The 26,715-nt window shown below is 31.4% G+C and overlaps 1 protein-coding gene across 1 annotated transcript; it reads right to left on the reverse strand.

Moving 5' to 3' along the window:
• Positions 1 to 4,233: 4,233 nt before the first annotated feature.
• On the reverse strand, positions 4,234 to 9,321 carry LOC120187377 (autophagy-related protein 8i-like). The gene is made up of 4 exons (XM_039191109.1): positions 9,121 to 9,321; positions 4,602 to 4,654; positions 4,428 to 4,546; positions 4,234 to 4,322 (listed from the first exon to the last, which is right to left on the reverse strand). The coding sequence occupies exons 1-4, from the start codon at positions 9,319 to 9,321 to the stop codon at positions 4,234 to 4,236; spliced, it is 462 nt and encodes a 153-aa protein (XP_039047040.1).
• Positions 9,322 to 26,715: the final 17,394 nt, after the last annotated feature.

Genomic DNA, 26,715 nt, shown 5'->3' on the forward strand with positions numbered 1-26,715 from the left:
CATTAGTGGCGTTTCCTTCACAAAACGCCGCAAAAGAACCTCACTTTTAGTGGCTTTTATTTACAAACGCCACTATAGTTAACTGATTTCGCATATATCATTTTCTACTTTATATTACGCAAATTTAATATTCTACATCATTATCTAATAATAATAAACTTAAAATTTAATTACGACACAATTATGTTGAAAAATAAATCAAATTTTATAAAATTAAAATAAAATGTAACATAGTTCAAGATTCTTCACTAGAATTTATTCTAGGTTCTTTCTCTTTCAATAGAATAAAAACATTGTTCACTAGAATAAAAAACAATCTTCTAGTCGCAATTTTCCTTTTGGCATGCAACTTCAGTTGATTCTTTTCATCAGAAATGTACCTTCAATTCAAACAACAATGAAAAACAATGGATTCAAAAACAATATATTACAAGAAGATAAACTAGAAGAAAAAACATGATTCTAAACAATATTACCTCCTCCAAATTTCTTGCCTTCAGGATCCATGTGTAATGATTCATGAAATATGTACCAACATAAACTGCAATTTTTTAGTCAAAAGTCAAGGAAAATATCCATGAATATCGACTCAAAACATCTATAAAGGTTAAACAAAGATTTACATACAGCATGCTACATAGTGTAGAAGGACTATAACATATTAAAACTAAAAATGCATGCATACATATGGTAAGTACATCTCTTATACACTTTGTTTCCTTTCTGTTTCACACTTGTAAAACTAACAGGCAGCTTACAGTTCCAATGCTAACTTTCACATCAAAGATAGCTCTCCAACGTATCAATTATTTTTTTTCAGTCATATTTTCTACAATTTATTTATATTAAAACAATCATATCACTAATACCAAAAGATATGACATTTGGGCAAAAGATATGTGAAGTAAATCTGATGAAAACCAACTTGGTAATCAGCTAACTGTTTGTTTTCATATCAAAATGCAAAATAGAGGCAAAGCCATGATTAATATTTGCATTGAACACATCAGACTAATCGGAGAAGAAGAAGACTAGGATATCCACACAACTAGTGACCGGATTTCAGTCCCTCACAGCAGATCTATCGCATTACATCCCCGCGATTCTATCAGAGCTCTGATGATGTTGTAAGCATTACTTGCTCCATTGTTTCCTTCCGGTGGAAGCTGTTCATAAAAATTGTGACACATTCTTTTGTAGATCTGTGCTCAAAATGACGACTGATGATGTATATAATCACCATTTTGTTTGCTCAAAATTGGTCCAAAGTGACATGCTTTTGATGGTCAAATTGAGAATTAGGTCAGCTCATGTGCCAAAACAATTATAGCACGCCCTCTAGTGTAGTGTTATTCCAAAGAACCACTTGAAATAGGAACCCCAATTTTTTTAACTACAATCTTTTTAACTTATCGGTCATAAAAAAGAATCATGTAGGTCTGTCACTTTTATGTGTATCATGTAATGCATGGGTTGCATTTTTTTTGTAAGAAAATAAATTTTGATTCAATGTACAATATGATATATGAACTTTGATTCGGTATTGTGTATATTATTTTTTATATTTTTATTTAATTATACACTAGAATTTTATTGTATATTCACTACAACAAAATAGGCATTTAGCGGCGTTTTTATCTCTATAGTGGCATTTTTAAGCGCCGCTAAAATCTTTCCCGGCGTATATAAAAACGCCGCAAGAAGTGCCGTAAAAGGTAGCGGCGTTTGTGAACAAAAACCGCCGCAAAAAGTCTAGCTCTATAGCGGTGTTTTCTGAAAAACACAGCAAAAGGTCAAGATCTACAGCGGCGTTTTTCTTAAAACGCCACAAAAGGCCAAGCTCTATAGCGGCATTTTTCTTTAAAATGCCGCAAAAGGTCAAGCTCTATAGCAGCGTTTTTCTTAAAACACGCCGCAAAAGGTCAAGCTTTATAGCGGCGTTTTAAAAACGCCGCAAAAGATCAAGCTCTATAGTGGCATTTTTGATAAAAACGCCGCTAATTACCTTATCTTTAGTGGCGTTTGTTTTCTAAAACGTTGCAAATGTGTGGTCATCAGTGGCGTTTCCTTCACAAAGCGCCGCAAAAGAACCTCACTTTTAGTGGCTTTTATTTACAAACGCCACTATAGTTAACTGATTTCGCATATATAATTTTCTACTTTATATTACGCAAATTTAATATTCTACATCATTATCTAATAATAATAAACTTAAAATTTAATTACGACACAATTATGTTGAAAAATAAATCAAATTTTATAAAATTAAAATAAAATGTAACATAGTTCAAGATTCTTCACTAGAATTTATTCTAGGTTCTTTCTCTTTCAATAGAATAAAAACATTGTTCACTAGAATAAAAAACAATCTTCTAGTCGCAATTTTCCTTTTGGCATGCAACTTCAGTTGATTCTTTTCATCAGAAATGTACCTTCAATTCAAACAACAATGAAAAACAATGGATTCAAAAACAATATATTACAAGAAGATAAACTAGAAAAAAAAAATGATTCTAAACAATATTACCTCCTCCAATTTCTTGCCTTCAGGATCCATGTGTAATGATTCATGAAATATACCATCATAAACTGCAAATTTTTAGTCAAAAGTCAAGGAAAATATCCATGAATATCGACTCAAAACATCTATAAAGGTTAAACAAAGATTTACATACAGCATGCTACATAGTGTAGAGCTATAACATATTAAAACTAAAAATGCATGCACATATGGTAGTACATCTCTTATACACTTTGTTTCCCTTCTGTTTCACACTTGTAAAACTAACAGGCAGCTTACAGTTCCAATGCTAACTTTCACATCAAAGATAGTTCTCCAACTATCAATTAATTTTTTCCGTCATATTTTCTACAATTTATTTATTTAAACAATCATATCACTAATACCAAAGATATGACATTTGGGCAAAAGATATGTGAAGTAAATCTGATGAAAACCAACTTGGTAATCAGCTAACTGTTTGTTTTCATATCAAAATACAAAATAGAGGCAAAACCATTATTAATATTTGCATTGAACACATCAAAGCACCAATAGCCTCAAACATATGGATTCAATAAAGGAAATCACCCACTAACTTTAAAAACTATTCCCCCGGTTAAATTTTGACCATACCTTGTATTAATTGCCAAAACAAGATAAATAATAGCGTATATAACTTTCAGAATAAATTATAAATTCCTAGTTAAAATTTACTGTTGAAAGTTTGGAATGATAAATTTTGTTGGGGATTTCTCTTTTATTATTTTTTTTACCATGTGTGTATAATATTATACATGCTAGTCTTACCTATGACTTGATGCAGGAAGACTTCTGTAGTTCCCGGTCTTCTGTAACGATACAATCAATATGTGCACTGTAAATGGAGTAAAAATATTTGCATATGGACACAAGAGACAATGTTATACAAAATTTAGTAAGAATACCAACCAAAGTATACAAAGTTCAGTGGAATCAACATGGATGATAAAAGCACACACACACACAACAGTTTATTGTGGCAGAAAAAGATTCTACAACAGAGGTATAAAATGAACCCTTTCGGAGCTCCATTATTGTATTTATTGTTTCATCTCTATTGTGGTTGTTGTCCTGTCATATTAGATTAAAAAAATATTTACATATCCATAAAAGAAAAAAACTTAGATTATTCTAGCTATCTATAAAGCAAACTATCAACTATTAGTTGAAACAATATAATGTTTATAAGAGAAATAAGATTGCAGTGGTTTTTTAGTGTTATTTTTTTATGACGAACTGGATGATAGATTAAAAGAAATAGGGAAAACGGTTAAAGAATACGGTAGAGAGATTGAGAGTTCCTCTTTTTCTAATCTTTTATTTATATACAGACCTTTAATGTTGGTGTTATGATTAAGGTGAACAAGACTATTTATAGGTTGACATGATAAATTTGACTAGTATGGAAGATAACAAAAGGTGTCTTAATCCTCAACTAACTTCTAAATTAGGCTTAATTTTGAATGGTAATCTAATAAGTTAATGAATAAAATAATTTTAAAAGATGTGAAGCGAATGTTATCTCACTGATATATATATGTTTACTGCAATAGAACAAGATAATGAAGCAACCAGACACTTATTGTAGGCTAACTAAGGTAAGTTAAAGCTAAAAACTTTGATATGATATACATGTACATATACATATTTGGCAATGTTTACATTGGAGTTTAAAGATAGAGATGAGAGTTTTAGCAAAAAATTTTCTCAGTGCTGTAACACATATAGAGAAACCCATCTTCATTTTTGAAAGAATTATAGACAGACCCCATGAGACTTGCTGCAGATGTTAATGGTCAAAATTATAAAATGAAAAAAGGGTCAATAATTTCCGATTAATCGATCGGTAAGCAAGAACCATCCATGAATACATATGCTCTTTTACCTGTTTGAGGCAATGTGTTGTTCACAAACACAAAGAGAGCTTTTCCAGGACTCAACTGCAGCCTCCTAGTTAGAATGTGAATGAACTGACCCACCGACATGTCTCGAGGAACCAGGAACCTTGGTGTTCAAAATCTATTAACAAAGAAATGACAAGAAAAGAAGAATAAAATACTTATTCTTCTCTATATCTGGGAGGTTTGTCCTTGAATATCTTTCAATCATCAACTGGAGATATAAACAAACACATGGCAGGCAGGCAAAAGGTGATAAACAATCACTTTGGGTGTCATTGAGCCGAAGCGCATCTCTTTAGTAGTCACGTTTTGGCACAACGACATCCGAAGAGAACAATTCCTAGCTCGTGTGATGTTACACACACCAACAAACCATTTTCGGACCAAAATCTGTTCGATAAGAGATTCCAATAGACTTGACCATATTGCAGTTCATATGCTTATCTTAATCACACATAGTGTAATGCTTTGGGATGAATTAAGACAAATATATATAATTAAAACTTATAGGAACTCGATCTGGGTATTTGGTTAAAATAGTTTTTGATTCTTTTTGTCGTTGCTTTGCAAATATTAAAAAAACAATCAAAATGGTAAAAACCCAACAAAGTTTCCCATTTTTCAACAGTCCAAAAGCTTGTTTTCCATTTAAAAACACATACCCATGATAAAAATCCGTGAACAGTGAAACATAAGCTATATAGAAACAATGGGAGAAAGGTAAAATTTTGTTCAAAGTTACCTCACGAATCATGGCTAAACGTATAGTTTCCTCTTCAACGCGGCATAACTAAAGCTGAACTTTCTCTCGAACCTCCATCTAACATGCATTTATATTCAACTCACTCACGCTTCTCTACCAATAAAAAGAATACAAAAATATTGTCAAATTCAAATAAAAACCAAAACCTCACGAAATTTAAAACAAAAAAAGGAAAAGAAGAGAAATTAAGCAGTGAAATGAAGGGCGAGAGAGAAAGGTTAGAAGGGAAGGGAATTGGAAAGGAATTGAAGAGAGTAAAAGGGTAAAAATAGTAGATCAGAGAAAGTTCGAGAGAATTCTAAAGCAAGCAGAAGCAGAAAGTTGGAACTTTTAGGTGTTTCTTCTTCTTCTAGGGTTCAGACAGAAGAGAAGGACGAAGTGAATAAAATTTCCCCCTTTTGTACTCTCCTTCAGGTTTTTGGGGGTCCGTAGCTTGGTTTCTTTCGCTGGATCTCGGGGTTTCATCTTCTTGGATCTGTATTCCAGGTTCATCTCTAGAAAAATGAAAAAAGGTTAAAAAGGGTGTGGGACTTAGAAACCGTAACCTTGCGTGGTTTGTATTTACAAAAGCCACTAATATACTGATAAATTGCGGCGTTTATTCAAAAAACATAACTAAAGTACGAGTCTTTGGCGGGGTTTGTATGAAAACGACACTAAAGTATGGGTTTTTAGCGACGTTTGAAAAAATTGCCACTAAAGTACGAGTATTTAGCGGCGTTTGTATAGAAACACCTCTAAAGTACGAATCTTTGGCAGCGTTTGTGCTTAAAACACCACTAAAGTACAGTATTTAGCGGCGTTTATACAAAAACGCCACTAAAATACAAGCATTTAGCGGCATTTGTTCTTAAAACGCCACTAAAGTATAATATTTAGCGGCGTTTATACAAAAATGCCACTAAAGTACGAGCACTTAGTGGCGTTTGTGCTTAAAACGCCACTAAAGTACAGTATTTAGCGTCATTTATACAAAAACGCCACTAAAGAATAAGCATTTAGCGGCGTTTGTGTGCTTAAAATGCCACTAAAGTATAGTATTTAGCGGTGTTTGTGCTTGAAACGCTACTAAAGTATATTATTTAGCGGCGTTTATACAAAAATGCCACTAAAGTACATTATTTAGTGGCGTTTATATAAAAACACCACTAAAGAACAAGTATTTACTGGTGTTTGTTCAAAAAACGCCGCTAAAGTGTCGCTAAAAACCCATTTTGCTGTAGTGATTTTATATTTTGATTTAATTGTAACCTCTAGACTCGCCCTAGGAGTTATGGCCAAATTTAGGCGGTCACAGGTTGTATACAGAAGTCCTTTTCATATTTAAAAATCAATCCAAATCTATTTCAGTAAATAAAATCCAAGTAATGGTAAAATACAAAAATATCAATCAGAAAAGTCCATGCAGTAAACATACAGAGATATCAACGTAGGAAAGCAAAATATCGACAATATATATACATGAAGACATTGGCAAAAACATGTGTCACTAAAACATAACAAATAGAGCATACAAAAATATACAGTGATACAAAAATGAGGAGAGACTGCTCCTCCTGATGCCGAGTTTGCTAGCCTACTGTCTCGTACTATTTGAAAAGTTAAAAATTAAATAATGAACTAAAAAACCCAGTGTGTTTCTTGCGGTGTATAAAACATACAGATAAAATACTTCAGTAAAATTTGATTTATAAAATAGGTTTTGAAACATGAACACTACTCTCTTATCCAATCATCAACCCTGAACCATACACCCAAATGTACACCCGGTAAGGACCTTATACTGATAGCATAAGGGCATGTGGTAAGGACTTACCCTGTGCACAAAGCAGAGGAGCCTACAGTAAGGTGTTACAAGTCATATAATAAGCTTGAAATAATTCCTCCAATCATACCCCCAATGATAGTAAATGTGCATATATTTGAGTGAAATAGTAGTTTAATTTATTAAAATATTGAAACATGACAAATTCCATAATCAGATATAGAAACATGGTAACCAACGATCATGTTGGGAATACACGGTAAATCAGATATCATGCAGTCAAAATATTTATTATAATTCAAAATTTTAAAATAGTTCATAAAGATAGTTCAAAACAATATTGTAACATCAATAGGAACATACATGTATCGATTTAACAAGTTGGGTACGGTAACCTACTCTCGGGTCTGCCTATCACGATCGACGATAACACTAGATCCTATGAATTCAAAAATTATATTAAAATCCTAACATAATAAATAATAAAATTTAATTAAACTATTTACATAAACCTACGAGTAGCTCTCGATGAACGTAGATAACACGAATCTGTTGCATGGAAAGAATCATACCTAGTCGGCCCTCGGTCAGGAGAATCACAAGTACCTTCACGAATTTGTAATTACAAATTAATCTCATAATCAATCACAAATAACTATGTAAAAATGCTAAAAAATACTAAGTTTTTTTGTTTAATGGGCTCGATTTGAAGCTTTTGGGTCAGAATTTGGTGAAACAAGCCGTAAAATCAAGCTCAGAATGTCGAAAAACATCAAGATGAAGGTTTTTAAAAAAAGGTAAACACCGGTCAACGTAAGACACCAGTCAACGATGACAGTCAATTATCAACGACGGTAGTTAGCGGTCAATGACAGTCAACGATTAATGGCTCGACTCGACTCAGCTTGACTTGGTGCAGTACGGCTAGACTCGGTTTGGTTTGACCGATTCAGCACAGTTGGGCCGGTTTGACTCGGTCAATTTGGGTTTGGGCAAGAAGGTACATGGGTCGAGTTGGATACGAATTAGATACACGGGTTAGCGAGTCAGGTTGACCCTCTTCTAGAAGCCCACCATGGCGATGAATAAGCCCCACTAGTCATTGTTGTGCGTGGGGGCGCGTATAGGGTCTTCTTGGGTCGAGAAAATTAAAAAAAAATTATAAAAATATTTTAAGCGTTTTGAGACGCTTAACTAGCTCGGTTCACAACAATGAATGGTTGAGAGCTCAGTTCGATAATGTTACAAACTTGTTATCCATCACCCCTCCACACACTAGCGACGTTGCCGACAAGGTGGACACCAGTGGAGTCGGAACGACACAAAGGATCTAATGGTATGGGTTGTGCACTAAACGGAGTAAGGGTCGACAGTAAAACAACATTGAAAGATTCTTGAAGAAGAAATGTTAAAAGAGGAAAGTTTGAAAGAGAGGTTTTAGTTTCCAAAATTGGAAAATTTCGGATTTGGGAACCTTTTAGACTCATCCAAAAAGGAAAATGGAAAAATCATGCCATAAGCCCTTTAACTATTGAAACTTTTAGATTTAAATCCAATTTTAATTATAATTTCATTTTAGTCCATAAATTTCACTAAAATTTCAACTTAGTCCCCAAACTTAATTAAAATTCATTTTAGTCATTAGAATTAATATTAACAAAAATATAAGCTCTATTTTGGGGTGTGACAACTTTCCCCCTTAAAAGAAATTTCTTCGTCAAACTTTACCTGGTCTGAACAGATGCGAAAACTGAGCCTCCATCGGCTCCAAGGTATCCTATGTAGCTTCTTTGGGAATATGGTTGCTCCACTAAATCTTGACCATCGGAATCCGTATGTTCCAAAAAACTCTTTCGTCTCAGTCTAAAATATGAACATCCTCCTCATCATAAGACAAATATTGTCTCAAGTTTACATCCTCAACCTGAATGATGTGACTCAGATCCGAATGATATCACATTAACATAGATACATGGAAAACATCATGAATGCGACTAAGCTAGGGAGACAACTCAAGCTGATAAGTAATAAGTCCGACTCTCTTTAGAATACGGTATGGCCCAATGAATCTCGGACTCAACTTACGATTGCATCCAAATCTTAGCACATTTTTCCATGAAGATACTTTCAGAAAAACCCGATCCCCAACCTCAAACTCGATATCCTTCCTCCTCTGATCAACATAAGATTTCTTTCTATCAAAGGCCTCTTTCAAGCGATCATGAATCAATCTGACAATATCCTCGATCTCCTGCACTAACTCTGGACCCAACGTCCTCCTACCATGCAACTCAGTCCAACAAATAGAAATAAGACATTTACTTCCATACAGAGAGTCATACGGTTCCATGCGGATGCTAGCCTGGTAGCTGTTGTTGTAAGAAACTCGACCAACAATAGAAAGTCCTCCCAACTAAAATGGAACTCAATCACATAACCCTGTAGTATATCCTCCAGAACATGTATCACTCTCTCGGACTGACCATCAGTCTGTGGATGAAAAGATGTACTGAAGTTCAGACAAGTACCCAAAGCCTTCCATAATCTAAAATTGAACCTTAGATCTCGATAAGAAATGATAGACAACGGAACACCAATGTGTCTGACAATCTCAGAGATATATAACCTAGCCAGCTTGTCAGGGAATAATTAACTTGAACAGGAATAAATTGAGCTGACTTGGTGCATCGATCAACAATCACTCAAACATAATACTTTTTAGAATAAGTATGAGGCAACCCAGTCACAAAATCAATCGTGATGTACTTTCATTTACACTTTAGAATCATAATAGACTGCATCATACCAGACGGGTACTGATGCTCTGCCTTGACCTGTTGACAAGTCAGACACCTCACCACGTAATAAAAAATGTCATTCATTCCATCCCAATAGTAACGTTCCTTGAGATTCCTAAACATCTTATCTCTACCAAGGTGCATGGCGTAAGGACTACTATGGGCCTCTTAAAGAATATTATGCCTAAACTCATTATCCATAGGGACACAGTAATGACCATATAAACATATGACACTATCATGATCAAAGATATAATTCAAACGTGATATATGCTCAGCTTACTTGATAATGGAAAACAAAGAGCTATCTAGGAGTTACTTAGCCCTGATCTCCTCGGCTAAGGTCGGCTTAACCTATAACTTTGCTAATAGGCTGTTATCATCATACAAGCTCAACCTGGTAAACAAGGCTATCAGATCAGATACTCTCTTACGACTCAAGGCATCGACCACAACATTGGACTTGCCCAGATGATACTCTATCTCACAATCATAATACTTCAAAATTTCCAACCAGCAATGTTGCCTCAGATTCAAATTGTAATACCCTAGATTTTGGCTAGTGACTAAAATATAAGTTTTGAAAGTTTGGTGGTAAAAGTATAAACTTTTAAAAGTTTAGGGACCAAAAATATAATTTTGAAAGTTACATATTCAAGCCCGTAAATGAACAATTTAGCCTAAAATAAGAATTTTCTTGATAATCATATTTTTAGTACGAGATTTGTGTTAAACGTTATAAAGCGATAACGTTTGGTATTAAAATCGGATAATCTGATCGACCTAAATTTTAGGAAAATTTGAAGGGTGTTATAAAATGGTTGGAAATATTATTTCTAAATTTTAGATCAGAGAAATTTAGCTCAGATCAACGTAATTTTTCAGATTTTTCCAAATAGTGGAATTTTAGTGACTAAAATGTAATTTTCAAAAATTGCTTGGCCAAAGTAGAAAGTTAAAGCCAAATTGATTAATCTTTGACCAAGAAATATTTTAATGGAAGATATAGCAATAACATAAGGTAATTTTAAAGATTTATTAATTTGATGTTATGATGATTAAAATTGTAACACCCCAAATAACGGATCAATGACTAAAATGTAAGGATTTAAAAGTTAGTGGTTTAATCTCGTTAAATAGAAAAGTTCAAGGATTGATTTGGATATTTTTTTTGTAGGACTTATTAGCAAAGATTGAAGGTTGGAAGGGCAAAATGGTCTTTTTTCATGAAATAATTAAAAATTCATTTTAAAGGGGTTATATATAACATGCGGGAAATAGAGGAAAAGAAAAAAAAAGTCTGTAAGCTTGGCTTTCTCTTCTTCTCTTCCATCATATGCTTCCATGACTAAGGTAAGTTAATTGAAGTTGCTTAATTCATTTATTTTTATTTGGTTTTTGGTTCTTTGGGTAGTATAGAAGCTTAATAAAGCTTAAAGATTTGTTGAAACTAAGAGATGAATAAATTAATGGTGAATTAATAAAATGGAATTTTGAGGAAATTGTTAGGAAATGATGAATATTTGGATTCTAAAGGAATATTTGACTTGTCAAGGGTTTAATTAAGGGATTAGAAGTATCAAAAAGGATTAAGAACATGTTTGAAGAAATGATATGATTTTTATTCTCAAGAGTTATATGGATAAATTTGGATATTAAAAGGAGATTATTGGATATAAGTTAGTTGGGGTAAGTAAGTATAAAGGCATGAATGGGGTTTAAATTAGGAGATTTAAGTGAAGTTGTGTAAATTTTTGAAATGAAACAGAAGAATTCTGGGTAAGGGTATCCGTACTGGAAGAATAGTACCGATACTATAAGGTAAAAAATAAAAGGATTTAATAAGAGCCTAATGAATAGCATCGATACCAATTGAATTAGTATCGATAATAATGTGGAGGTATCGATACCAAGAGGAAGGTATCGATACTGTAATTGAAGTGGGAATTCTAGAATGCTAAAATGGTATCGATATCGAATTGAGTATCGGCACCCCAGAAGAGAAGTATCGGTACTATAGGAGGGGTATCGATACTACTCAGTCTGAAATGTTAAATTAAGTGTTTTATTTGTTTAAGTACAGATTAATTGGGCAGATGTAATTGAACTCCGATATTCATGGGTTATATTAATGTGTGGATTTGATCGGAAGCAAGTGCTGAATGAATAGATGTGTAAAGTTAGTAAGCTAAAGTGAAAGAAGTGTTGCTTAGAGCTTATGTGAGGCAAAGGTGAGTGTTATTTACTTAATTTATTTATGATTGGAGGAAGGCTTGCGATGAGTCAACCTCAAAATGTTTTTGAACAAAATTAAATGATATGATTATATGTGAAGATTTTCTATATGAGTATGTTTTATATAAGTAAATGAATAAGTTGAATAATGATATGTAATATGAAATAATTATGTAAATCACTATCAATGTATGATATATGTGATTAAATGAAAATAATGAATAATGCTATGTGAAACGAAATACTATGAGTAAATGGTTGAATGTGAATAAATAATAAAATTTGATAACATTATGTGATAATAATCTACGTGAAATGTTATTTGAATATTGTCTAAGTGGATATTTTCTACGAAACATAAATGATAAGTAAAAATGTTATAATGAAAATGTGATCTACGTGAACTGTTCTATGTGAAAATGTATTAAGTGAAAATGTCCTACGTGAAAGTAGACTACGAGAATGTACTCCATGGAAATAAGACACACTTTAAATAGTGAAATGAAAAATAACGACAAAGCTAAACCCCAAGGTATATGTATGAGAATTAGAGGTATAATTGGCATGCCAAGAGTTGAGGGTTCTACGCGGTCCTTCAGGACAATTCTACGCGGTCCTTCAGGACAATTCTATGCGGTCCTTTGGGATATTTCTATGCGGTCTTTCGGGACATATATATGTGGTCTTTCGGTGCATATTCTACGCGGCACTTCGGTGCAATTTATAAGAGCAGTGGTGACTGCATTAGTGTACAACTTCATTGCACTCACATACCTTCAGTTCTCAGTGATATATGTTGGGAAAATAAACTAAATTGATATAATTTGATTATAAGTAACATTATAAAATTTTAGTGAAATATTTCAAGGTTTCTATATGAAAGGTTTTTAAAGAAATGTGTTAGCAGATGTCAAATAAACATAAATTAATTAATGTTTAATAATATATATTATATGTTCTGAAGAATATATGTAGTTGTATGAAAGGTAAATGGATTATAAGATTGAATAATGATTATAAGCTTATTCTATTTATATGAAACATAAATTGATTTTCTTATTAAGTAATTTTCTTGAAAGATTTTAAAATTTTATATCTCTCATAATGCCTCACTAAGTAAATAACTTTGTGTGTGAGTGTTTTCACACATATTTTCAAGCGTATACGAGGAGTAAGCAGAGTAAGAAAGGACATGACAACATATCTTTGTAGATTTTCAGATCATAGAAATGTGAAATGTATGTGATAGTGTCACAGGAATGTTGTTGGCATGTACCATAAATTTAAAGTATAGATGCTCTGATATGTATTTTAACTATTATTTATTAAGTTTTGTTTTCCTTGTCATGTTTTAATCGTATTTTAAAAGAGTCAAAGAGTTTGAAAAGTCAATATGACACCTCATATTCATATCTGGGTCAAACAGGGATTGGGGGTGTTATATTTAATGGTATCAGAGCCTAGGTTGAGTCATGTTTTTGAAATAGACTAGCCGGTCAATTGTCAAAAATGTTTTGTTTGTACATGCCAACAAAATAATAAGTATCTCTGATCTGATAGGGTAATGATTATGCTATCATTGCAAGTATAATTAAGTGATTAGATATTAAGAGAAGTATGACTAAGATGTTTTTCGAAGTGAAAAGAGAATTAGAGTTAATAAGAGAAGTAGTAATGCAATAAAGTGAATAACAAACGCCTCAGGGAGTACTTTCCGAATGATAGATGTGATTTTTAATCGATTTCAATCATATAATTCCTCGATTTAGTAGAATAAATGTTGTTAAAGAGTTGAAAGTTTAGGAGTACCTGAGTGAAATGAAGTAACTGAAGAATGTCATGTTTATGCAGATCTTTGGTTAATGAGGAGAAAATTTGGTTGGATGGTCTATACTATTTTGAAACAAATAAGTTGGATATAGTGGTCTCGCTGCTAAGAGGTTGAGCACGTGTATGATAGATTATATGTGATAAAGAGAGTAAAGAGGTTCCCTACGAGGATGTTTAGAGGTTATTATTATGAAGATATGATTATAGGGTTGTTAAGCCTTCTTAATGGATGAGGAGGATACTTAAACTTTTATAGTTAACTTAAAAGATATTTTTCCTTGTTTAAGAATGTCCAAATGTGTATATGTAAGGGTTATATGAATTATCTGTCGATTGAGATGTAGAAATAAAGATAAGTTATGAAATTATTGATGGATTATAGTCCATAAAGTAAAGAAGCAAAGAAGAATAAATATCCTCTTTTGGGATTTATATTAATCTTGGTTGTAGATATATATTTCGTTGTTAAGTCCGAATAGATTGATTTAAATAAAGGAATGCTATAAAGTGGAACCTAGATTAATGGTTTAAACTTTCAGAAAGAAGTTAATGTTGAAGTGGTAGAAAGTATAAAATAATTACGAGTTATGATTGACTGGAAGTGAAAAAGTTATTTTGAATTCGAAATTTGTTGGAGTTATGTAATTATTCAAAAGATTCATGGAGAAACTCTCTAAGACCTCTCTCTACTAAGCAATTTATTACTAATGAGGCAATGATTATTTAGATTGGTAAGAAACAAGGAAATGTATAGTAGGTAATAATAAGATCTGAAATTGTAAAAAAATTGAAGTAGAAAAGGTATTTTAAATGATTAGGTGTAATAAAATTGGCAAGTAGTAATGAGTACAAGTAGTAAGGTGATATTTCTCCTATTGATATGAAAAAGATATTGAAGTATAAGGAAAAAGAGATGACATATGTTACAAGTAAGTTTTGAATTAAGAAGGAAAGTTTCTAAGTATGAGTAAAAGTTAGCAAATATTGTACTTGCTGAAAGATGATAGCAAAGTATTAGATTGACTGCATTGGAAATGAAAAGGAAAACTTAAAAAGGGTTGGTCAAAAGTAATACGAAGAAAAAGGTTAGGAATTTTTTTAAAGATTATAAGAAAGTTATAGAAAATGATATGTAAAATTAATCGTTGTTAGAAGAAGAAAACATCACAATGAATGCATAGGAAAGTTTTAGTTTATTTGATAGAATAAAGGAAGAATATATAAGTACATGTTAAGGATATGACAAGAAAATCAAGGAAATAGAAAAGTATAGGATATTTACATTAGTAAAGACAAGGAATTAAAGTGAAAGGTTTAGAGAACCAAGTATGACAAGGATTTTAAAGAGATGTAGCTGATAAGTTTGACTTGTTGAAAATAAGCGATTAAATAATTTTGGAATAAAAGTAAACAATTTTTAGGTTTCAGTAGAAATGAGAAAGGATTTCATTGAATTTCTTAATTGGGTTACCTTTGCCATCTATAAAAAATGATTCATTGGATAATTGTGGAGCAATTATCAAAGACCACACATTCCATTCCCGTTCGAATTTATTTTTTTTATGGAAATAGTTAGACTTCATGGAGTGCCAGTTTTAGTTGTATCAAATGGAATCTAAGGTTTACTTCAAGGTTTTGGAATTATTTGAGTAAGGCCTTCAAAATTTGATCTAATTTTGGCACTATTGTTCATCTGTTGATTGATGGTTGGCCCGACCATGTTATTCAAATTTTAGAAGTTATGTTAAAGCATATGTGATCAAGTGTAATGGATCAAGAGAAAAATCCTATGTTAAGCTGACTAGGCATAATGGTGGATTTTCTAAAGTTGTATTCCTTGGCCAGGTAGACTCAACTAAGAGAATAAGTATAGTATATTAAGGAAGCGATGTATAGTTGAATGAAATTCTAAAGAATATTAATACAAGTTCCAAGGTCAATAATTAGAATTTGGGAAAAGATTATGTGAGTCATAGTAATGTGGTCTGCACAAGAAGAAAAGTTTTAGTTATGTTGTTAACAATTAGAGAAGTATGAAAAGAATCAACTGACTCAAGATATCGAGTTAGCACTGATTGGGAATATTTTATTGTTAGAACACCACTATATATGTAATGAATGACATTATATTTTCTTTTACAGATCTCAAAAGTCAAGAGTATATGTGGAATTGAAAGAGTAAAAAGAAAGGAATTGGATTGATTGTTTGAAGAATGAGGACATATTTATCTTTACAAACATGAAAGGTTAATGTAATAATTGATAGGACAAAGTTAAAAGGTAATTTCTGTTTTTGAAAAATGTTGAATATGTGATCATCTTTAAAAGAAAGATAAATTTTAGTGCTTGTCCAATATTGCATAAGTAGAAAAAGGAGAAATTAGAGACTTAAAGTTTAATGAATGTTTATATGCCATGAAAAAGAGTTATCATCAAGTTGATTTTAAATGAATGACATGTTCGCAAGTTAAGAAATTTTCAAGATAGTTTTATATGAAGTTTTTTGTAGAAGAAAATATGGGACATCATTAAGTTGATTAGAATTTAAAGATAGATACCTAGTACGACCATATTAGATCAAATAAGTTGAACATAAATGAAGATTAACAAGGATAATCTTAAGATAGATGATGATCGAGAAAAAATTATACGGGTTTGAAGAGAAAGGAAATTGAATTTCAAGTAAATGATAAAGTTATTTTCAAAGTCTCGCCTTGAAAGAAAATTCAATGTCTTTCATGTTTCGATATTCAAGAAATATTGATCAGATCTTTCTCACATCATAGCACGAGAAGAAATAGAAGTTCAATCTGTCATGACCCATAAAGAAGAACTAGTACAGATTTTAGTATGTGAATTAAATAACTAAGAAATGAGATGAATCCGTTAGTTAAAGTTCTTTGGGAAGTCACAAGTGGAAGAAATAACATAGAAGCGTGAAATGGACATAAGGAAACAAGTTTCTCATCTCTTTGTACAGAGAAAATTTTTTGAGGAATAATTTTCTTAAGGGGGAGATTTGTAACACCCCAAATAACAGGTCAGTGACTAAAGCTTAAGGATTTAAAAGTTAGTGGTTTAATCTCGATAAATAAAAAAGTTCAAGGACTGATTTGGAAAATTTTTGTATAGGACTTATTATCAAAGATTGAAGGTTGGAAGTGAAAAGTGGTCTTTTGTCATGAAATTAATTAAAAATTCGTTTTAAAGGGGTTATATATAACATGTGGGGAAATAGAGGAAAAGAAAAAGAAAGGTCTGGAAGCTTGGTTTTCTCTTCTTCTATTCCATCGTATGCTTCTATGATTAAGGTAAGTTAATTAAAGTTGTTTAATTCCTTCATTTTTTATTTGGTTTTGGTTCTTTGGGTAGTATATAAGCTTAATAAAGCTTAAAGATTAGTTGAAACTAAGAGATGGATAAATTAATTGTGAATTAATAAAATAGGGTTTTGAGGAAATTGTTAGAAAATGATGAATATTTGGATTCTAAAGGAATATTTGACTTGTCAAGGATTTAATTAAGAGACTAAAAGTATAAAAAAAGGATTAAGAACACGTTTGAAGAAGTGATATGATTTTTAGTCTCAAGAGTTATATGGATAAATTTGGATGTTAAAAGGAGATTATTGGATATAAGTTAGTTGGGGTAAGTGTACGTAAGTATAAAGGCATGAATGGAGTTTAAAATAGGAGATTTAAGTGAAGTTGGGTAAATTTTCAAAATGAAACAGAAGAATTCTGGGTAAGGGTACCTGTACTAGAAGAACATAATCTATACTATAAGGTTAAAATGAAAGGATTTTATAAGAGCAAGATGAACAGTATATGTACCAATTGAATTAGTATCGGTACTAATTTGGAGGTATCGATACTGAGAGGAAGATATTGATACTATAATTGAAGTCGGAATTCCATAATGCTAAAATGGTATCGATACCGAATTAGGTATCGATACCCCAGAAGAGAAGTATCGATACAATAGGAGGGGTATCGATACTACTCAGTCTGAAATGTTAAATTAAGTGTTTTATTTCATTTAAGTAAAGATTAATTGGGTAGATGTAATTGAGCTCCGATATTAATGGATTTTATTAATGTGTAGATTTGATCAGAACCAAATGATGAACGAATGAATGTGTAAAGTTAGTAAGCTAAAGTGAAAGAAGTGTTTATTAGAGCTTAAGTGAGGCAAAGGTGAGTGCTATTTACTTAATTTATTTATGATTGGAGGAAGGCTTGCGATGAGCCAACCTCAAAATGTTTTTGGACAAAATGAAATGATATGATTATATGTGAAGATTTTCTATATGAGTATGTTTTATATAAGTAAATGAATAAGTTGAATAATGATATATAATATGAAATAATTATGTAAATAACTATGAATGTATGATATATGTGATTAAATGAAAATAATGAATAATGCTATGTGAAACGAAATACTATGAGTAAATAGTTGAATGTGAATAATTAATAAAATTTGATAACGCTATGTGATAATGATCTACGTGAAATGTTATTTGAATATGTGCTAAGTGGATAAGTTCTATGAAACATAAATGATATGTAACACCCCCAACCCGTATCCGAACCGGATACGAGTCAGAGGTGTCACATTGACTTTTCAAGTAGTTTACTTTTACAAGATAACTAAAAATTCACATTTACATTAAAATAAAACTAAACCAATTAAAATTAAATACAATCATATAGTTTTAGAAAATCAATCAGAGCATATCCGACTCAAATCTTTAATTACATGTCAACTCAAATCAGTATAACAAAATATATACAATTCAATTTTTTTGATCCGATCTTTGGAAAGGAGAAACTGACATGACTTGCCTATCTTTGCTCATTTGTTTCTCGGAACCTACATATGAAACATTCACACACTAATTCGTTGACTTATTGAGGCATATAAAACATATAATGGAAACTTTAAATACTTAACAATGCAGGAACATTTCATACAATGATATCATACAAAACCATAGAACATTTCATATCACAAAATACATACATGCACATATACTATCATTATCATCATCAACATTCTTATCATTATCAATATCATTATCATTAATCGTTTTAATCATATAACCTGGTACTTAACATAAGTAAACATCATATAATAATTTCACAAAGAAAAACACATAACATCACCTTCAGTTTATTTATGTTGTCTCTTTTAGTAGCCCATGGTACATTTCTGAGAACTAAAGATATATGAGTACATTGAGGTTGTGCACAAATGTTGTCACCACAACTCGTATAAATTTCACCGAAGTGCCACATAGAATGTCCCAAAAGACCACATAGATGTCCCGAAGGACCGCGTAGAAATGTCCCAAATGACCACGTAGGATTGTCTCGAAGGACCGCGTAGAACCCTCGACTCTTGGCATGTCAATTATACCCTTAGCTCTCATAACACATACTTATGGGCTTTATTGTTTACACATTTCATATTTTTAATTATTCACATAGATTATATCATATGTTCACATAGTCACATAGATCATCACATATACATCTACTCACATAGCTCACAGTCACATAACTTATATCATTTCTCATGTAATCACATAGGTCAATGTTATTGAGCTTTTCTCACTTTTTCATTTACTCACATAGGTCATTTATATCAGTTCACATAGTTTACCATTCAGACGTGTATTCTTGTACAAATAGAAACCATATAAACAATATGTTTGTATTCATAGCATTATGCAATCAAACATTGGAAATAGACTCAGCGTAAGTCTCATTTCCATAAACACCATATACATATTATTATGCACTCACCTTAGTCTCACCTCGTCCAAGCTAAACACTTAACACCTTAGATCGATCTTATAACTTTGAATCGTCCGAATCTTACTTTCGATCAATACCTACACCAATATATGATCTAAATAAATATCAAAATTCATAATGCTATAAATCAATCACCAATAACTTAAGTTAAATGAAACACTTAATTCATTATTTCACTTTGAATAGTATCGGTACTCAAGGTACATTATCGATACTTCTACGCTATGGTATCAATAATATTCTTCAGCATCGATACCCAATTTCAATTCTAGAATTTCATCTTCAAAATGGTACCGATACTGGTGCACTGGTATCGATACCCCTTGGTATCGATACTACTCATTCGATATCGATACTGAATAAAGGATTTCATACAATGTACCTTATGGTATCGATATTTTTCTTCCAGTATCGATATCCAAACCCAAATATCACTTATTTTTACTCTGAAGTATCGATATTGTTCATCCAGTAACGATACCCCTTGATAGAACTTACTTATTTTACTCAAAAATTTTCCAAAACTTACTTAACTTCCACTCTTTTAACTCCTTTCAAATCATTAAACTCAAATATGCTTATTAAAACTAACTTATATCACTTTAACACACTTTCACATCCAAAATTCCCATAGAACACTTAGAACCAAAAATCATACCAATTTTTCAACATGTTCTTAATCCACTTCTATTACTTCTAACTTCTTAATTAGACCATTGACAAGTCAAATTTAACCTTTAAATCCAATTCCTAAACATTTCTCATACATTCACTCAAAAATCCTCTTTACAAATCCCCTCATAACTTATCCATAATTTATTTTCTACTTCTCTTTTAGCTTCCTTAAGCTTTCTTAACATTCCAAGAATAAAAACCAACTTTAAAATTAAAGGAATAATCTACTTGAAACCAACTTACCTTATTCATGGAGTCACGGGAAGAGAAGAAGAAGAAGAGAGCTGAATCAAATCTCCAGATATTTCTTTTACCCTACTTTCCTTTCTCCACGTGTATAAATAATACCAATGAATGAATTTTTAATTCATTCCCTTACTAAATGACCATTATGGCCCTTCCTCTTTCAAACTTTTTTATTCAATCCTATACAAAGATACTCAAATTAAGTCCCTAAAGTTTCTAATTCTTCAAAATTAACCACAAAGTTTTAAAATCTTGCACTTTGGTCACTAACCCAGTTTTTGGGATGTTATATGATAAGTGAAAATGTTATAGTGAAAATGTAATCTACGTGAAAATGTATTAAGTGAAAATGTCCTATGTGAAAGTAGACTAAGAGAATGAACTTCGGAACATTTCTATGTGGTCATTCGGGACATTTCTACGCGGTTTTTCAGGACATGTCTATGTGGTACTTCGGAACATTTCTACATGGCACTTCGGTGCATATTCTACGCGGCACTTCGGTGCAATTTATATGAGCAGTGGTGACTGCATTAGTGCACAACCTCAATGCACTCACATACCTTGAGTTCTCAGCGATACACGTTGGGAAAATAAACTAAATTGATATAATTTGAATAGTAAGTAACAATTTAAAATGTTAGTGAAATATTTCAAGGTTCCTATATGAAAGGTTTTTAAAGAAATGTATTAGCAGATGTCTAATAAACATTAATTAATTAATGTTTAATAATATATATTATATGTTATGAAGAATATATTTAGTTGTATAAAAGGTAAATGGATTATAAGATTGAATAGTGATTATAAGCTTATTCTATTTACATGAAACATAAATTGATTTTCATATTAAGTATTATTCTTGAAAGGTTTTAAAATTTTATATCGCTCATAATGCCTCACTGAGTCAATGACTTAGTGTGTGAGTGTTTTCACATATAGGTTCAAGGGTATACGAGGTATAAACAGAGTAAGCGAGGACATGACATCATATCTTTACAGATTTTCAGATCAGAGAAATGTGAAATGTATGTGATAGTGTCATAGGAATGCTTTTGTGATGTACCATAAATGTAAAGTATAGATGATATGATATGTATTTTAACTATGATTTATTAAGTTTTTTTTTCCTTGTCATGTTTTAATCGTATTTTAAAAGAGTCAAAGAGTTTGAAAAGTCAATATGACACATCGGATTCATATCCGGGTCGGATACAGGTTGGGGGTGTTACAAAAATAACATGAATTAGATGTAAGGAAGTTGAATTCTTTCTTGAAATTGAACGAAAATAAGCCCAAGGCTACTTGAAGTATTCAACCATATGGAGAAAATTAAAGGAAAATATTGAAAAAAAATTCTATGGGTTAGGATTGATTTTATAAGTATTCTATGTGATTTAGAGATCAATTTGGATAAATTCACAAGCTTAAAATAGAAAAAAAGATTATTTTACAAGTTTTTAGAATTGGGGGATATTATTGCAATAATGTGGTAAATGGGGTGTTCAATGTTAAATTTTAACATTTAAATGCTGGAAATTTAAGTTGGAAAGTGTTTGAACCAAATTTCAAATTTGGTGTGGAATTCGAAAGGTCATAAAAATATAAGGACTTGGTTGCAATTTTTTAAATGTGAAAGTATCATTTGGGTAAATTAGAACAATTCTGGAAATTTCAGTAGCATGCTGATTTTTTAGTTTAATTATTGTGTTGGGATTAAATTGCAAGCTTATAAAGGATGATGGTTAAATTTACAAAGCCTAAGAAAGTTTATGATGAAATTGCAAGTTTTTGAATACTAAAGTGTTGATTTGATCATTTTATTAAGGTGCTGGAAATTTTAGAAATTGATATAAAATGATCATAATAGTGAAGGGCTATTATGAATTTAATGGAAAAGTTAAGGTGAATTCTAAAAAGAATTCATAATTAGTGGCTTGATTACAAAATAAGTAAAAGTTGAAGGATGAATGATAAAAAACATGATTTAGCTTGATATCGATTTTATTTTTATAGACTTTTATTATATTAAATTTAGATTATGTTAGTTCAATATTAACATATAGTTGTGTTGGGCTCGATGAAACTCGATTCAATTAACCGAAATATACCAAGAAGGGGTGAATTGGATTTTTGAAGTTTAGGGAGTAAGGAGTATAAAGATATGAAAATTTACATAATGATTTATAGTGGTTCAACTCCCTTAATGAAGTCTACATCCACTACTTAAACTCCTCACTTAGGATTTTCCAACAAATCCACTAATTTGTTCTTTCGTTTTCTAGGATAAAGAGATAACCTTTACAAACAACCTAGCTTTCCAAAGGCTTAGCTAGAACCAAAACCCCTTTACAAAATAAAAGAATTGTAAACAAAAAAAACCTCTAAAAAGGAAGGTTTTTACAAATTAAAGCTTACAAAAACACAAATATTTACAAGAGAAAGAAAATAAAGAATGAATTTTTTTTCTCTTGCATTTGATTGCTTGGATAGGTGTTAGTATGCTTCTTCAAATGTCTTGAACGTTTTTTAATATGTTGGAATGAGTTATTAGCCATTTCTAGCTATTGGGGATGTTTTGGAGCCATTGGGGATCAAAATAATCATTACCTGTAACTTTTAAGGCATAAGGGATCAATCATTTTTCAAATATTTCCACCGTTATACCAAAGGGATCAATCCTTTTTGGGAAGGGATCGATCCTTTTCCTCGAGGGATCAATCCTTTTGTCAAGGGATCGATCCCAAACTCACTGTTGTCCAAGGGATCGATATTTTTACAAAGGGATCGATCCTTTTGCTAAGGGATCGATTCTTTGAGCCAGAGAGGCTTGGAAACATGACTTTAAAGCACGGAAACGATCGAGTATGTTTTGAAAAGGGTCGACTAAGTTTGAAAAACATTTAAAACCATATTTTTAACTTTTAATTGGATTTTAAATTATTTTTGAAGACTTTGAATAAATTCAATTTAGTCTAAAAACATTTTGCCCTTAATAAAACATTTAATGAAAAGGAGAAATATTTTGGAAAGTATTAAAGCTCCCTATTTTTATTCTTGAAATTGAAATTTTCAAACCCATACTTCTCCCCCTTTTTGTTATTTCAAAAATAATTCAAGCTTTAAGGTTCTAAAATAACAATGGAGAGTAAGTAGAGAATCTTAACTTTAAAATCATTTGAAAAATCAAAAGCTCCCCCTCAACAAATGCATCCAAACAAAAATTTGACTTTAAAAGCTTGACACTTAAAAGTCATTGAATTTCAACAAAGACAAACATGTTAGAAGCACATGAAATTCAATATATCCAATGCTAATATACTTTATGCAATACCAATTGTTGTATTTAAGTGCATGTGCATAAAGCTATCCAAAATTGTTATGCATTTGAAAAATTGATATAAATTGTTAGAGAGATGTCATTTGCAATAAAATCACATGCATAAACATTTAAATTAAGGTTAAAATTTAAAATTTGTAAAAAACGAAGAACTAAAACCAATTTTGACCAAATTTCATTCTGATGAACAAACATTTATGAAAAATCATATAAACTTTAGAAAATGTTCATCATAACACTTTTTAACATACATGAGGTAGAAAACATAAAATCATTTAAAATCAAAACCCATGCATGCTTAAACTAAATGAGCAACCAATTATGCAAGATAATCAAAATAAGCTTAGAGGTTACCTATTCCATATCAAGTGTGGCTAGAGCATTTGAATATCTTCACTTTCATCACCATTGCTCCCACACACCTACAAGAGACATTTAATTAGATTTTGGTGTCCAAATTGCTTTGGATCCTTGAACGTTATTTTCAATACCCCTTGTTCCCTTTGGAACCTATACTTGTCTAATTTTAAAATGTTTTTTTTCTTTCAAAGACAAGCATGTTCCAAATGACCATGATAATGGCAATGTGAGCATTTTTCCATTATGAAACTAGATGAATTATTTAAAATGCTTTCGTTTTCTTTTGGTAAGAATCAAGCTTAACTTTAAATAAACACTTTCTTTTTTAAATTTTTAAATTTTCATTTTTGAAAGATCTAAATCCTTTTTCAAGATTTCATTTTGATTTTCAAAGTCCATTTTTTCTTTCAAAAGAAAGTCATTTTAAACTTTAAATTTTGAAATCTTTTTATTGTATTTGGAGTTCATGGTCTCAAACTCCAAACATAATTCATCATATGTATATTGTAACTCATCAAAAGAATATGAATCGAATTCATTAGAGTTATAAGATACCTTGGGCTCTTCAAGAGTCATTAAGCACACCACCTTTGTTGGTTCTTCTTTCTTGTTTCCATGGCCTTTTGGAATTTGAACAAGAAGGAACTCCTTTGTATACATCAGAGCCTAATGCACAAAACAACATGTGCATGACCTTGGCATTTTGATGAGTTTTCTTCCATTCTTGGTTACTCTACTCCTTCATCTTCTTCTTTGGAGAAGAGTCTCCATTCTCGATCATCTCCCATGTTTCAAGATCATTGGATTTGATGAATAACATCATTAATTTATTCCAATGATGGTATTTAGCTCCATTGAAGTATGAAGTCTTGTCGATCGGTTAGGAGTCTTCCATATAAATTGAGTCGGATGTGGAAGCCATCTTCTCAATTGTGTCAGAAATGGATACAGATTCTTCAAGGATCGTCTAAAGGTTGTTAGACTTTCTAATGATTCAAGCTATGATACCAATTGTTAGGCTCGATGAAGCTCGATTTAATCAACTGAAATATGCTAAGAGGGGGTGAACTGGATTTTTGAAGTTTAAGCAGTAAGGAGTATAAAGATAAAAAAAGTTGAACAATGATTTATAGTCGTTCAACTCCCTCAATAAAGTCTACATCCATTACCTAAGCTCCTCAATTAGGATTTTCTAACAAATTCACTAATTTGTTCTTTCTTTTTAAGGATAAAAATATAACCTTTACAAACTCCCTAGCTTTTGAAAGGTTTAGCTAGAACCAAAATCCCTTTACAAAAGAAAAGAATTGTAAACAAGAAAACATGTTAAAATGAAGGTGTTTACAAACTAAAGCTCACATAAACACAAATATTTACAAGAGAAAGAAAATAAAGAATGAAAAAATTTTCTCACGTGTTTGATTGCTTGGATAAGTGTTTGTTTTCTTCTTCAAGTGTCTTGAACTTGTTTTTATATGTTGCAATGAGTTACTAACCGTTTCTAGCCGTTAGAGATGTTTTGAAGCCATTGGGGATCAAAATAGTCGTTACCTGTAACTTTTAAGGCACAAGGGTTCAATCCTTTTACCAAAGGGATCGATATTTTTCAAATATTTCGATCGTTATACCAAAGGGATCAATCTTTTTCCTCGAGAGATCGATCCTTTTGTCAAGGGATAAATCCCAAACTCACTGTTGTCCAAGGGATCGATCTTTTTTTAAGGTGATCGATCCTTTGGTCAAAGAAATCAATTCTTTTGCTAAGGGATCGATCATTTGAGCATAGAATCTTGAAAACATGACTTTAAAGCGCGAAAACGATCGAGTATGTTTTGAAAAGGTTCAACTAAGTTTGAAAAACATTTAAAAACATATTTTTAACTTTTATTTGGACTTTGAATTATTTTTTAAAACTTTGAATAAATTCAATTTAGTCTAAAAATATTTTGCACTTATTTGTTATATCAAAATATAAGTTCTACAAGTTGAATATTTTATGTTATTATATGATGTTGTAAGATTACTATAAACCTAGCGATCTGAACGATATGAAATGAAAGGAAAAAAATGACGTGAGTAGAGAATTAGCATATAAAGGTTCGGTAGTGAGGCAAAGGTGAGTGTAGTTTATTTATTTAATTATTATGATCGAGGACGACTTGCAATAAGTCAACCTCATTTTATTTTCAAGTATCATTTATAAATTTTAATTATAAAATATTTTCATAATATTTTTCATCAAGTTTTATGAATGATTTAGGGTATGAATTGCCCAAGTACAATATTTATGATGATGAATTTTCAACATTTATGATTATCAGACGTCGATTAATAAATGATTTTATTGTGATATATAAGCTCTTTGTAGGTTGCATTGAGAGTCGTAGGTACATTTGGCATGTCGTTAAGCTGAGTACTTTCCAGTTATTAGTTAAGTT

Source organism: Hibiscus syriacus, unplaced genomic scaffold, assembly GCF_006381635.1.
Source record: "Hibiscus syriacus cultivar Baekdansim isolate YM2019G1 unplaced genomic scaffold, ASM638163v2 tig00113725_pilon, whole genome shotgun sequence".
NCBI classification, from domain to species: Eukaryota; Viridiplantae; Streptophyta; class Magnoliopsida; order Malvales; family Malvaceae; genus Hibiscus; species Hibiscus syriacus.

Coding starts and splice junctions, on each gene's coding strand:
- LOC120187377 (XM_039191109.1), bottom strand. CDS start 9,321: ATGGAACCGTATGACTCTCTGTATGGAAGTAAATGTCTTATTTCTATT. Junction 4,547..4,601: donor CCAGATATAGAGAAGAATAA/GTATTTTATTCT, acceptor TTGAACACCAAG/GTTCCTGGTTCCTCGAGACA. Junction 4,323..4,427: donor CAACACATTGCCTCAAACAG/GTAAAAGAGCAT, acceptor TAACATCTGCAG/CAAGTCTCATGGGGTCTGTC.